We start from the raw sequence: 15,809 nt of genomic DNA, 5'->3' as shown, positions 1-15,809 counted from the left end.
AGATCACAAAAAAGTACAATAAAAGTAGTCGTCATCGTAATAACACGACAAACGAAACGAACAAACAGCCGAGCCATCACCTCCGGACCATATAACCTAATCACCTGATCCCATCTCTACGGCCTTGGTAGGACATCAGAAAAGTAAATTCGGTAGGTCGGTTAGGGCGCCGGTGGGTTGGACATGGATAGAGAGAGGTCGTTAGAGGCCAATAGTGAAGATCATTTGGGTATTGGCGTCGCAGCCGTGAGTAGCCAGGTTGTCAGCGGGGAATAGGTAGGCAGCGGCGCATTGAAGATCGCCAGCAGCGCATACATCTTGTACACAATCCGTGTTATCGGAAGTGACAGAGAAGCCCACAGTGGACAGCAGATTGTGAAGGAGCATGTTGATGCAAGACAGATCCCAGAAAATGGTGGAGCCGGCCAGGGTATACTCGTATTGGAGAATATTGTCCAGGCTGGGCGAAGTCGACACCTTCACAGAAATACCGCCACCGTCAGGGTTGGTGCGCCAGTTCTCGGAATAACTGCCCCCCGCGGGAATGGTAACCATTTCGGCGGGAACGTCGGAGACGGACCAGAGATAGATTGGTTGACCCGCGTTGTTGACAAGGGTAACGCCACCGCCAGTCAATGAGCTAGTCGGGGCTGCGGGGCTGGTAGTAGTAGATGTCGTCGAAGGCGTGAGAGTGGAGGTCGAAGTCGTCGTGGTGGAGCTGGAGCTAGAGATGGACAAGCTTTGCTCAAAGAACTCAGCGGGCTTGATGGTCGGGGTGGGCGTAGGCGTGGACGTGGACGTGGACGTAGAAGTCGAGGTCGTCGGCGCGACAGTTGAAGTGACACAAGCATCAGAAGGTGCAACGCCATCAGCCCACTTGTAGAGGCCATCCGCGATACCGTCGCAGGCCTTTTCAGCAGGGATCAAGTTGCCGTTGAGCTCGTACTCGTAAACAATCGGCCCGGGAACGACCTCCGTCTTAACCTCGCGTTTGCGGTGGTGAAGATGGCCATGGTGGCCATGAGGGGCGTGTATGTCGGCTGCGGCAATGCCTGCAGCAGCCAAGACCAGGGTAACGGACTGGAACTTCATTTTGATCGATGGGATTCCTCGCAACGTCAAGTCGGAGTGAATCAGGAGATCTGGTACAACAACCGATGAGTTAGATCCATCTCGAGAAAATTCATGTCGCGATTTTTTCAACAGTGACCACGGAAAACGGATGGAACAAGTAACAATTGATGATGAAGGTGATGGTGGTGGTTGACCGAGGAGGGTCGCACAACTTACAGGATAATTCGTCGAGGCTGGCTGTGGGCAAAGGAGCGACGAAGGTAGATTTGTACAAGAGAAGACACACGGGGAGTTCCTAAATGAATGTGGTAAGAGAGCGGGAGGCTGCTCTGGTCAGAAGAGGAACTTCATCCAATATGGGAAACGATGATGAAAAGGGGAAGAAGAGGAAGAAGAGGAAGAAGAAGAGGAAACTGCAGGAAAGGCTTGGATTGATTAAGGGGAGACCGGGTCAGGGGCCTGTGTTTGAGATCTACGCCTTGTATGGTACTAGTGTCAGGGCCATGTGGATAGTTGGTCCAATCATGGCCCGGAGACACGCGTGGTCGGACGGCGCTAGTGGGGATGGGGCGGACGAACCAGTCTCTTTCGGGAACTATTGGTGCCTGGGTTCCATGGCTCTCCCACATTGATTGGTATTTTACAGGGCTGATGGAACAAAGTTTGAAACACCGTTCAGGCGTCTACGGACTGTTATCTCCAACGGGAGCGAGCTTATAGGGATCTCAACGCCTCGAAGTTTCATGTAATAAAAAAAGAGCGCCCCCACGAGGATTCGAACCTCGGTTTCGAGATTAGGAGTCACACGTTCTGCCACTGAACTATAAGGGCTGTTTGAGCCGGCTTTAGCCTCAAGTATTGAGCACACTTTCTTGAATATTTTCTATTCTCAATGAAGCATTCATTGATTGTATCTCTCCCTTTTAAGCCTAGGTTAAACTGTTTCTTTTCTAAGATCGGAAGCGGAGGCGGAGTATAGTTATAAAGGGTGCAATGGCCTGAAGTAGAGTTCTATGGCCGAGTGAAACCCATGATTTTAGGAGTTTTGAATCGAAGAGCTTCAGGGAGACACCTGCACATCCTCCATTTTTGAGATAAGACCTTTTTTGGCATTTAAAGGACATTAAAATTTTTTAATGGCCAGAATTATATGAACTTGCGAGTAAGTCTAATACATGGAAGGACCCTTAGCAGCTTACTATAATTGTGATACCGGATGGTGATCATATTGTACGTCCACGGAAGCACATCAAGTAATCAACCACCTTGAACTTGCTAGGAGCCATCTTCGACTAGGAACTACAATGGAAGAAACCTGTACAGTAGGCTAAGCTCGCTACCAAAGCGAACAACGCATTTGACGCACTAAAGAATCCTCGACCCGGGCAGATGAGACAGCTCTATCAAGCTTATGTAGCCCTAGTAGTCGACTGCGCGTCAATAGTATGGCATAATCTTTTCTAAACAAACCCCACCTGCAAAAGTCTAGCACGGTCTAACGAACTGCTTTAAATCCGGATCCAATTCCCCTTCACAATAGTGGCGATTCGCACTCTAGAAGTAGGAGCATACGTACTGCCAACGCAAGACTTATGCAGCGAGCCTAAAACACTATTGTGAGGCTACACACCCTTCCTAGCGACTGCTCTATACGGGGCGTTCTTCGCATAGGGTAAAGAGCCCGCTGATGTTGGCTCACTGCTCCCGTTTCCGCTAGCGGAAGCACAACTATAAACATAGGTCGATAGGACAAACTAGATATTACCAACCCGAAGCCCCTAGCTACGTAGAGACGACCTTCGATCTTCGCGGACATCAACATCGAACTAGACCGGGAGAAGGTGGTAGAGGCCGCATTGTCATTGCGAACAAGTCCTAGTATCATGGTATTAGCTTCTAGCCACTATGGCTCAGCGCTGCAACGGTAACACTAAATCAAGATGACGGAATTTGCCGGATCAGAGCAGAGTTGCGTTGATTCTGCAAAACATCAATCGGTCTATGCCGCGAAACTAATTGGAATATTCTATGCTATTGGCCTCATCTTTAGGCTATGCCGACAGGATTAAGAGTTTCTAATACCGGAGTCGAGGGCTACCACAATCCTCTGCGATAGCATGTCTACGTCGCAGGTGTTCGGGAGTACGAATCATCTACGCTACAGGCCGCGGCAGAAGTGAGGTCAACAGATGTCTCTCTTCGCCTCCTATGGATATCCACCCAATGATTTTAGATTGATAACGAGCTAGTTACCCGCTCCCACGGCTAATATCCAATGAATCAAGAGTACTTACTAACACAACTACGAATAGGGTACTATCAGTTAGCTACCTAAGTAAAACACCAGTTCCACGATGACCATGAGTGCAAATGTAGAGGATTGGAAATTATGCTCTGTTCTATTAAACTACCTGCTCCAACAAGTTTTTCATGGTGAACTATGGAGCAACGCTAAAAACGCTATTGGCGATCTTCTACTTTTGCTAAGTGAAGAGGGAGAAGATGGATATGTCAGGTTGAATAGCGCCAAGCGAGCTGGCATAGTCTATACTATTCTTGTCTTTGCGGGGGCACCACAGATGTCTCGTAGGGGCGCGTTAGAGAAAGTTAGCCAGATAAATGGACATTGAATAAATCTTCCAGCGCCTCCTCCAAGGAGGATTAGTAAGAGTAGCTCCCCTATAATTCTAAGCCGTACCTGTTTATAACACGATTTAGCTTAGTTCAGTTCGTAGGTAAGTGAGTATACCAAAGAGTATAGCAGTCTAAGAGAGCTCTCAGTACGCCTAAGGTAGTATATAAGTATACTATCCTCGCCTGTAGTACCACTACACTTCCTATGCTAAAGAAGGTAGTTCTCGAATTATAGAAGGGCCAAAGGAAAGCGTTAGCATCGATCACAACGTGGATCTATCTTAAACATCGTTTCCATAAACCGGTACCTTTAGACGATCAATAGAGGAGACTTACTAGACTATTCGAAGGACTTGGGCTAGCAGATACTAAAAAAAACCGTTGTTCGAGTACCCTCTTTTTGAGGATGAGCACCAATAGATATGGTACACGCTTTTAGAATCGGGTGTGTCCCTATCGCTCCTACTCATCAAACTCAGCTGGTAGAAGCCCGCGGTGCTAGCGATTATCTCCTTTATAATCAAACCGGAGCTTCTTAGCTAGTTACACTACGTCGACCTGTAAGCGATAGGGGTAGAAAGTATATAGAATAATACTTATAACTATCTAGGATAGCGTAGTAGTAACAGATGAAATATAGATGCTATAGGCTTATAGGGCTGGGTCCCCCGGGCCCCCTTAAGAGACACACTAGGACTATTATAAAAGGCTTCGGTAGATAGTGGGAGAGGGATTAGAGAGAATAGAGATCAGAGGAGAGGCCAACTCGGTGATTCGGGAGATTAGTGATTTAGGCACGCCGCGCTCGCTACTAGTGGACGTAGTGATTCGGGGAAGCTAGAGAGGAAGACGGAAAGGGATAGAGGCAGTCGGTGTTGTCGGCGTAACAGATCTCGACCGACTTTTAGCATAATAATAGCTCGCATTCTCGGTAATACGGGATGATAAGAGCGGACACTGATGGGACGGGGTTTTAAAACTTTCTTTACTATTTTCCTTTATTATGTGACCTCTCTAGTCGCTCTTTGCGTTTTCAATTTTCTTTTTATTTTGTCTATGTTTTACAATTATGTTAGCGCCCTAGTCATTATAGAGAGCCCTCTAGGCTCTCGGTATAAGGAGCGCCCGGGTGCTACGCACTATTCTCGCTATTGGATAGGCCAAATTGCACACCCGCATAGCAGCTATATACATAAGGCAAGCGGAATTAGGCAAATGAATACTACTACTACCACCCTCGCCTTTAAGCACTATGCTAATTAGTCCTAAGAATACAATTTAGCAGTATATCGTAGTTTTTCTTAGACAATTAATTCAGTGATCAATTTCCTTTTGTTTTAAAGTAACAGATTATCTGGTTAAAATTCCCAACTAGTTTATAATATTCTAAGACTATAATAAAAGGCCCTTACGCTTATCTATTATAAGCTTCCATTAAGGCTATTTAATTAGTGATTCTAGAGATCTGTTAAAAATTTTAAAGCTTTATCAAGGCATACTTTACTAAGTATTCGCTCTCTAACGTCAAAGGGAAAAGGAATTTTATCTCTATTTAATAGCTTTTTCGCTGATTAATTTAGAATATCTAGATACAGGAGATATATAATAATAATACCGCACGCCCCATGATAATTAACACCTCTAATGATATTTTTCGCTAGTATAATTTATAGCTTCAGAAATAGTATTAACACTAGATCGTCTAGACTTACTAAATAACTATACTATTACAACATAACTAACGGGCTAGGATAACAATTAAGGGCTTATAAATCTAATTAATCAATTAGTTATGTACATATATATCAATAGGTTAGCTTTACTATTTTGATAGGTATTCAAAAGATTTTATTACAGGGTGTAACAGTTACCTATTTCTATTTCTTAATAGCTGTAAGTCTAATATATATCAACTACTGAATATTACTAATGGAATTAAAGTGTTCCTTAATCGTTTAGTCTAATTATTCTCTCTGTAATATTAGTATATAGTTACGTACCTAGAAGGGCTTAGAATAGAAGGGAATTAGTAAAGAAGAATTTAATTCCCTTAGTAATAGTCAGTAAAGTTATATGCTATTTCTTAGACCTATAGCTATTAAGGTTGATTAGTTAACTATAGAGAAGACGAATTTTCTTTGTTGAATCTATATAGTTGAAGTATAGACTTTTATACCTTCAACTGTCTAGTACGCCTTTAAATAGTATATAGGCTATTATTGACCGGGCCTTACATTTATTACATAATATTTTGAGCCCTCGTTTACGAGGGCCCGTCCCCAAAGTGAGAGAGACCACCCAAATGGAAGATTTACCCACCCTACAATTTCAACCATAAATTGTTTGCATAGTAAACGGATGTACTAGATATAGGAATAGATATAGCGAAAAATCTGACCTCCTGACGACGTTTCTTAGCCCTCCTAAGCTTCCTGATTTCGACTAATACTCTAAACTTTCGCTTCCACTTCTCCTGATCAGCTTTCTCGCTGCGTTTGTACTCTTTTCGCTTCATTTCTTTGACAGAATCTGATGATATGATACCTGTAATCCGCATAGTCTGACGACTAATATTATAGCGAGCGTGGCGGGCTGCCATAATAGCTTCTGTCCGATCGAATTCCCGCTGTAATTCATAGGCTAATGTAGCCTGTGCTTCAGCCCCCTTCACAAGCTTATCCAATGCCTCTTGGAATCGAGTTGAACTGCGATCGTACTGTTTTATACGGTCGCTTATTCGCCTAACTTTATCAGCTGTTTTTGGCGTGCTGAATCCCGTTTGTTGTGAGGTTATTGATGGTGGTGTATCGGATCGGGGCGCTCCATCGTCATATGGGTTATACGACGTCAAATCCTCCGTAATTAGTTCTGAATTAATAGGCCAAAGGCCTGTTAATTTAAAACCAAGCTTGATCGTACGGGGACGAAAGGTTTTAGTCTGAATTTCGCCAATTGCATAGAGGAATTAATCCTTTGTAAAATTCCAGCATCCAGTCATAGTTGCAGCTTCAACAGCCTCACTATGCCAGTGCTTATAAACGCTAAAAACACCAACATCGAGAGGCTGTAAGACGTGACTTGTATGCAGTAGTAAGAAGAATAAAATAATATCATTCTTCTCACAAAATCGGATGAATTGACGCGCCAAATGCGACCCAAAGCGATCGCATAGAACAAGCCGCTTTGCTCCTACCGTACGACCAATTGTCCACTTATGGAATAGCTGAACCCATTGGTAGGCCAATTGGTCACTCATATAACCAGTATCAGTAAGGGCAATATGCTCATCCTCCTGAATAGCCTCAGCCCATGGTAGTAATGCCTGTTTAGCACTAAGAATAATAAGTGGCGGGGATGCAAAACCACCAGCGGAAACGGCTTCTAAAACAGTCACAGATTCGTGATTTGTTACAGATCCATTAAACATCTTCTTCTTAGGCTCTCTCGTGATGATGAATTGGTCTCGTCCGACTCCAATTTGGAAGCCTGTCTCGTCAAAGTTGTAAATATCCTCAGGGAGAATTCCATTCTCGCTTACAACGCGTTTGTAGTCTTCAAACCACCTCTCAACCACGGTTTTGTCTAATGTAACACTCCTTTCGACATTAAGGGCCCTCCTACGTCGACGGTAGTGTTAGGGATATCGTTTTAGAAAGCGTTTAAGCTAATAGTCGCCGATCGTAGGAGGTTTAGTTAAGGCGTCCAAATGGGCCTCTTTGAGAATTAAATTGGCTATCATACTAATTTGCCTTCGATTTGTCGATGCCCCTACTTTATATAAGTAGTCAATATAGTCTGACTACACTAAGCCCACTCTTGTGTAGTATTTAGCTTCCGACTGTTAGGTAGTTTTAACAATAGCGACTTTCCTCTATGCCATCTCTAGTAAAGCCGACCGTCAGGAACCGCAAATTCTCGCGATGTTAGGATTTTTTTGCTAGGATCGTGATTCTATAACATTCATAATTTGAGCCCCAGTACATTGATTTATTTTAGGCATTTTTGGTCCTATAGTTGATAGAAAAAGTGAAGGGTCAGGAATTTGAGGCCTGGAATTTTACGTCATAAATGTAAGGCCCGGTTGGCGACTAATTATAGCTCCATTCTTATAGTATAAGCGAGTATCAAAAGCCAGTGTCATAGCGGTATAGAGGAGGAGCCTATATATTTATTACTAGCTATTATTTTAGTAGTCTATCTATCAATACTTAGCCCCTAGAGCATTATTAAATCTAGATCGAAAGGGTAATTGATCATAAACCTTATAGCTACTATTCATTTTATCAGACGATTAGAATTGGCTCCAATGAAGATATGGTTATATTTAAGGGTACTTAGTAAGTTTAACCCTTCCTAGTTATAGGACTGCTTTCTATGTAATATATAGAATATAAGTCTATATCTCTTTATATATACCTATCCTATAGTAATGCATTATTCAAACATCTAAATACACGAAGTCGCAATAGCGTAATGTGAAATTGATTCGAAGCTATAACAGATAATTAAGTTTTATTCTTTATTAGGAAGACAGTAGTATATACCAAGGAGATAGATATATTAAACGTAATTGGTAAGCGAGTAGGTCAACCTAAAACACGATAGAGTAAGCGTGATATTTTATAACTCAGTATCTCAATAATAATACCTTAATAATAAGTTTTAATTAAGTCTTAGAAAACTATTTTAGGGTATGTCTAGCTTCTAAGACGGTCGTAGTGTATTTTTTGTTCATGTAGTTAATAATGACTTACTCTCAATTTAAGTTAGTCTAAACTTAGTCTAACTATAAATAATATCATAGTGGTAATAAGATAAAATCAATTCATCGTTTACAATTATCAAGTTATAAAAATATCGTGTTTTAAGTTGACGTACTCGCTTGCGTAACCTATTCGCTTACCGATTACGTTACTACCTATGTTATTGCTAACTACTATTTAAATACTTCTAGTCACATTACTAGTAGGGGCTATATGGTAACTATATCAACTTTACGATTTAGAGTATATAAAGAAAATAAGCTATTTATGTAACTAGGTAGGAGTAGTAGCGTACAACGGGGTGAATAAATGTATAAAATACAAGTGATAAAGACCTTCGAAGTATATATCTTATGCACAAGCCCCGATTTAGCATCACGAGCCCTAGGCCGAGCTGATTAGGTTTCCTATTTATTATATGTAGCATTTAAACGATTGAAGGCTCCTATAATTGATGCGTAATGCTCTATTAATAGCCCCAGAGGGTAAATACGTTATATTAGATCGTCTCTTTAGACGTGATCGAGCGAGTCAGTAGCGGCATATTTTCTTAGAGTGATGTAGGTCGTACGCGGCGTAGATTTTATATTCCGCTTTAACCTTAATTATTCCCCTATATACGCGACCTTGGTAGGGCAGAATAGTCTATATCCAAGGTTATAATAGATGTAATTAATGCGGAGGTATACCAACTAGAATAATATCGTTTTCAGAGTATAATCGATTGAAATAGGGTGTAGAGTGCTAAATGACTACTCTCGTTTGACTAGCAATCAAAATTTGCCGCTTAGGACTAGTAGTCATAGGGATAAACTTATAGAAGGCTAATCACTAATTTAATTCTCCTAATCGTTTAGTAGGTTATTTTACTCAGCTTCATCGTGAGAGGTTCTCTCTCCCTTTGAAGATAATAGTTTAGGGGGAAGATAAATTCTATCGTACCTTTATATTTAATCAATATAACCTATTTGCGATTCCGTACCTATAAATCGATTTTGGGCCGTAAGGTATTTAGCTCTTATAGAGTACCTTAGTACTACTGTAGACATAAGCCCTATGGTGAAGCTAATTTTATTAAAATTGGAGCTATCCTTAGGTTAGACATTATTCTCGTCGCATATACGTCGTACTAGCTACAATATGATATAATTAGCCGAGCATCGTAGTATAAAGCCCTTTTGTAATCTTATTGTTGAGAAACCCGCGGTTTAAACTAGATAGCACTAAATATAGATTGTACTTTAATTGCTCAACGGTCTAATTACTACGCTCCCCTAATGGAATATTAGCTATATCCATAAATACTAATAATCTAGAGATAGATCTACGTATCTCTATAGATAGAATCTATTTTACAAGCAATTATTCTTCTTTAGGAATCAAATTTATTAGTATTTTGTATACGTATCTTTGCGAAACTGTTAGCTATCGATACAACGTTAAAGCTATATTAGGGACTTAAATCAATATATAGTTTTGCGAATTATAAGAATTTATTTATTCTTAAATTCTTAGATTATAAGCTGAATTCTACCATCTCAATAGAATTTCTTAAATGGTAAGTAGGAATTAGAGATATTTTAGATAATTGTATTAAGAAGAGCTACCACCTTGCCGCGTTTTTTAGCATAGTCGCTTATACAATACGTTAACTGGTTATAAAGGTGGTTAATAACTATTCATAATCCTAAATACCACTACGTGATTTCCCTTCTATAATTAGGTAAATCTTAAAAAATTGGTCCAAAAAATTAAGAGATCCTTGACCTTTTGGTTAAAATTAGTACCTAGGCCTCCCTAGAGCGAATATTATCTCCTTTAACTATTTACTTGACATAACGTTATACAGTCATTGATATATTTGTTTCTATAAATATCATAGATAAATAACCCTATTTACCCTCTAGCGTCGTTATAAGTCGTTATGCTTTAGGATTAATCTAGCAGTGTTAGATAGTAACATAATTATTCTCATCGGTTATTTAGATATATAGAAGTATACCCCTAGCGTTTCGTCCGTCTTTTGGGTATAGAAATGATGAGGTAAGAAGAGTTTGAATTTAGTATTCTTCTCCAAGCTTAGCTAGCGTGATTCACTAGGGAGCCCCACTCTAAGCACCATAGTAAATGCGATAAATGACATATCACTCACGATCTCCACAACAAAATCTTAATATGTTGTTCTATCATATCCTACTACTATTTAGATCATATCACGTCTCCTTATAGGAGTTAAAGATATTAACGATCACAATTTAGATATATATATTTGCAGCTTATGCATAGAATTCTTTTTAGTAATACTACAAAAATTTTGTTAATTTTAAATATAAGTTAGTACTAGTCTTTACGCACACTAATAGCTGTGCGAATGTTTATAAGTAATATTAACATATAGTTATTAAAATACCGAGTTATATAAACAAAGGATTTACTATGGTGTCTTAGGGTAGGCAGGTTCTAATATATATGAGATATTCGTTAACATGATATAGGGGGCGTATCGGCCTTGATATAGGTAGAAACTAATAACCTAGGTAGACATATAAACATATGACTAGACCCCTCTAGGCAATGCTAGTTCTTCTGGCTTGGCGTAGTTTAGGATATTAATAGCCAGGGAAAATAGGCCTATCATTCTTAAACAAATATAGTAAGTAGCCTATAAATTAAATAGTTAATAACCTCTTTAGATTAGATAGTTGATAATACACCCACCTAACTTGAATTATATCAAGATTTACCATATATACTCGTACTTAGAGGGATCTCTAGAGTACATAAAATATAAGTACTACTATAAAGAGAAACATACATAGTAAGAGTAGATTGAGCCTTAGGGAGAAAGAGACAAGGAAGGTTATCCTTATTAGTTTTGTAAGTATTAAGGATCCTATTTATTATAGGGTAACGGATTTAGCCACACAAAGCTATAAAGCTTTCTATTCTAAGATTACATAAATAACGGTAGAATTTAAGAATACTATATAGAATAGTTCACAAAGGATAAGGCTAAGAATGTTATATAATACTGTAGTAGAGTATAGATAGGGAATATTCTACTAAAACAAAATCGAAACTATTATCGCTTCAAGACAACCATATTTAACCACATGAAAAGAATTGTCTTCCGATTAACTGTGACCGACCTATGTAAGAGTCTTTTAGTAGAATATACAGGTAGAGTCAAAAGTAGAATTAGATAATGAAAGTAAGTAAAAGATTTTCTTTAGGATCTAATAAGCTTTAGAATTTCGAGACATTTAGTATAAACAATATTATCTACTTTGCTTTTATCGTTATCTCTATTAGGAAGAATGAATGCTGATATTTGTCATTTCTGTAAAGAAAGAGACATTAACTAAGAATAAGCCTGATAGCGAAATTTGATGCCTATTACAATTTGGAAACTAGCGTTCTATCTTACTAATATTTAACGTAAAAAGCTCAATGAATTAAATAAGATACAATTAACGAATGGGTAGTTTAACAGTTTATTGAGTCAAGTAAAATTAAACCTAAGCTAGATTTACAGATAATACAAGTTGGACACATGCATAGTTTAATCTGAAACTTATTTTAGTCTACCTTACTATAGTAATATAGGTTTTGATATATAAACCTAGTTATAGTAAAGTCGATATTCTATAGTATTACGATTATAGCGCTATATTTGAAGCGTAAGGGGCTATAGGTAGGCCGCTTAAATTATATTTTTCTAATTAGGTACGCCGCGCATCTTTAGGAAGTAAACCGTTTGTTAGCCTTTCTTACCGTACTTTTAACTTTTTAACTATAAGAGGTACGTACCACGCCATGATGGACTATAATTTGAGATCTATAGGAGTATAAGGATATACTAGGGGGTGATTAACTTTTTAGAGGTTCCCCTTTAACCATTAGTAGCGTCGTTTAGTAGATACACTACTAGTAGAACTTCCTTAAGTGCCTAGACAAGTGCCATATGACTTTCGTAATTACTTACTTTAGTATTAGAGGGAGTCATAAGACATCTGTCTTCCGCTAAGCGTATACCTCTATTAGAGTTGTCTACCCTATTACCTTTGCTATTCTAGTCGTTATTGGATTATTACCTTTAGAATCTCACATATAGGCCAAGTCCGTAATTAGAATACTATTTCCTAGGCGACTCTATCTATTTATATTCTGAATAGTAAGAGGTATAGCTCTAGGGTCAGCACCTCCGTACAACTAGTTTTGAATACTATTTATACCATTTCAAAAATTAGGAAAGATTTTATCATTAGGTACCTGGAGGTATTCTATCATTATAAATAGTGTAATCATATAACTCGGAATTTTAATGCAACCCAAAATTATTAGCTAAATAATCATAAATCAAATATAAATAAAGCTAGTATATAATTATGAAGTTTATTAGTCCATTATTATTAGTACTAAGGATTATATAAAGTAAAACGAAAAGGCTAAATTAAAGGGAGATAACTAAAGTAAAGCTTAAGGGTAAATTAATATGCTTAAAAAACGCAGATAATAACCTTATTCAAAGGCCTACGTAAATTGTAGGCTATTTTATCGACATTGGAGTTGTATATAATACTTGGAAAGGCGAGTAGCTTCGCAAGTATAGGGAAATTACTTATTTATATAGGCCCAAATTATGAGCTAGATTCTACCCTCTTAATTCAGAATTTTGGGAATTTCAGCTGCAAATAGAAGGCATAGTAGGTAATTTAACAAAAAAAAAAAATTTGTAAAGCGTTGGGGGGTAGTCGTGTTCTCTAACTCACTCGCTTACCGGTCACGTTGACGTAACGTCCTGGGTGAGTGGGCCATCCAAACGAGTGGGCCAGTCCAAAACACCAGATTAAATGCGATATTTTACAACTCGATATCTCAAGAACCACAAGTTAATTCTATTTGATTATTCATATTATAGTATTAAGAGACATGATAAACAGTAAATAGCCTTAGATCTGAATTAAAAAATGTTGCCTTGCATTACGAAAAAATACAACTCCAGGGACAACAAATACATATATCTTAAACCACAAGTAGGATAAACTTTCTAAACCTAATAAATAGGCCACCTATGAGCCAAAAAGTACTATCATGGCATAAAACCTCATAGTAAGCTATGGTTGTTGGAATATTGAGTTGTAAAAAATTTTTCATTTACTATGGTGTTTTGGGCTGGTTCACTCACCCATGAATTACGGTCTTAGTAATCGAGCTGTCTCGCTATTTTAAGCGCTCGCTATCTTAGATCCTTATAATTCAATAGGGTATAGTATAGAGAGCTCATTGGTACATATCCAATAGTAGCGATATTCCCTAGTGAGGTCTATAAAGGCGGCTCCGCTTAGCTTACTATTGATACCACTTCCATCTATATAGATAATGATTCAAAGTGCCTACATTCTAGTGTGGATCTCTAAATGTTTCTGAACTACTGGTAATTCCTTGGTCGTCGATGAATAAATATTATCAAGTCGTCACTAGTTCTATCTAGACTATAAACTAAATTAAGTATAGATTTTATTACTACTAGGTTACTCCTAATTACTCATAACAGTATTTGAATGTAATCTTAGTTATTTAGTACTGATATACAAGTAAATCCCTTTTTTATCTATAATTCAAGTATAATTAACACACTAGCCATCCTAAACCCTCGTATGATAACGTTGAAGTAAGACGTATATCTTTAGAAGGAATTACCTGTAACCACGGTTTACTTTTTACTTCCCAATTCTAGTTAGAACCAAACAACCTCCTTATATCAATAATTAAAAAGCTTAATACTCGGCTTTAGACACCTATCCCCCTAAGTAATCAACTAGGTAGCCGATCGAGCGTAAAGAGCCCTAAATCGCTAGCAACTCCTAAATAATTAAATCGATAGGCTTTATTAGGTTAATTAAAACCCTAAGTAGTCATTAATTATTTATTAAAGTCTCCGTACTTGTATGGAAGGGGCATTCGATTAGCTTAGCTAGTTAAAAATACGAGTTTGGAATATATAGCTAAAATTCTGATATAGGAAAATCGTACTTTGCGCATAGAAATTAGAGTAGACTTCCGCAGAACCCAGTTCAACCTGGACCCAACCCGGACTGGGTTGGGTTTTGGGTCGAGTTCTTCAACCCAGTCCTGGGTCCGGGCCCCCAACTTGGGCTACAAAAATTGCAAACATAAGATAGCTTCTGACTACATAAATTATGCAATTTCTAGGCATAATATTGAGTATTCCCCTTACAAGCAATAGATAGTTGAATTTAGGGTCAAGGGATAGTCCAATATGAATTTATTTCCGCTAAAATAAGTATGATAGAGAATACTTAATGGTACTCAAAGAGGTCATTATCTCGACTCTTGCGCTTTCGACCTGAGCTCTGTACCTGGGTGATATTTCCTGGTAGTGGTGGTTCAGACTGAGTCTGCTCTTCTATAATAACCAATTCATCATGCTCATCTAGCTCTAACTCATCATCAATTCCATCTGTATGCTCCTTAGTGTCACTGATTAGTTCGACTTCAACCTCGTCAAGCTTCTCTTCTTTCTCTTCCTTCGCTGTTTCGATTTCTTTATAAGAGAAGAACTTCTCAAGAAGCTTTGCCTCCTACTCTTCGGTGTCAAATCGTGATGTACAAAGGAACATCATTAAATCTTGGATCGTCTGAGATTTCATCCTTCCTCGACGATAGTGACAGAGATCCCGAGCAGTATTAAAGAGCCGTTCAACTCCTGCACTAGTTGCTGGGAAAGAAAGTACATCGCGCGCAAGAGCAGCAATTGCTAGAAAGCGAGCTTGATTCTCTCTCTAGAATGTAAGAGGCCTAACCTGAATAGTATCTGTTATGAGATTAGTATAAGTTTAATGGATGTTGGGTTTAACGGTTTAACTATACCACTATCGAGATATTGTGTCATTTCATCAATAGCCACCTTTGGTTGTGCCTCACTTTCATCTAACATCTTATCGAGCTTTGAGCTTGGTCGAGCTACCATCTGAGAGCCATTTGAGCACTTGTTAAGAGTTGAAAGTTGCTCTTAGTATAGAATCAAAGCTTGTTGGAAGGACTTGCGATAGGTCTCACGCCATTTCTGATCCTAGTCTTTAGTAAGGAAGAATTTAAACTTATTCACTAGCGTAAGCATTGTACTGATTGCATAGATATGCCCCCGAATATGATCGGTTTGAGAGTAGTACTCATCAAGCTTTAATCGACTAGCTTCAAGTGCGTGAAGCATCTGTTTCTTCCACAGAACGCGCTTTCGTCGTAGCTGCTTCATTGACTGCTTAAGATGCTCAAAGAGCTTATTGTAGATCTTGAACACATAGTGTGCGGTGA

At 38.8% G+C, this 15,809-nt stretch overlaps 1 protein-coding gene across 1 annotated transcript; it reads right to left on the bottom strand.

The window, feature by feature from the left end:
- Nucleotides 1–201: 201 nt before the first annotated feature.
- On the bottom strand, nucleotides 202–1,092 carry N7510_006785 (uncharacterized protein; the record flags this gene model as incomplete). Its single annotated transcript, XM_056978710.1, has 1 exon — nucleotides 202–1,092. The coding sequence occupies one exon, from the start codon at nucleotides 1,090–1,092 to the stop codon at nucleotides 202–204; it is 891 nt and encodes a 296-aa protein (XP_056831753.1).
- Between the last annotated feature and the right edge of the window lie 14,717 nt (nucleotides 1,093–15,809).

The sequence above is a fragment of the Penicillium lagena genome (genome assembly GCF_028827675.1).
Source record: "Penicillium lagena strain IBT 129212 chromosome Unknown utg000005l_segment0_segment0, whole genome shotgun sequence".
In the NCBI taxonomy this organism is placed as follows: Eukaryota; Fungi; Ascomycota; class Eurotiomycetes; order Eurotiales; family Aspergillaceae; genus Penicillium; species Penicillium lagena.
The sequence above is the reverse complement of the archived record's forward strand: the minus strand, read 5'-3'. Positions and strand labels throughout refer to the sequence as shown.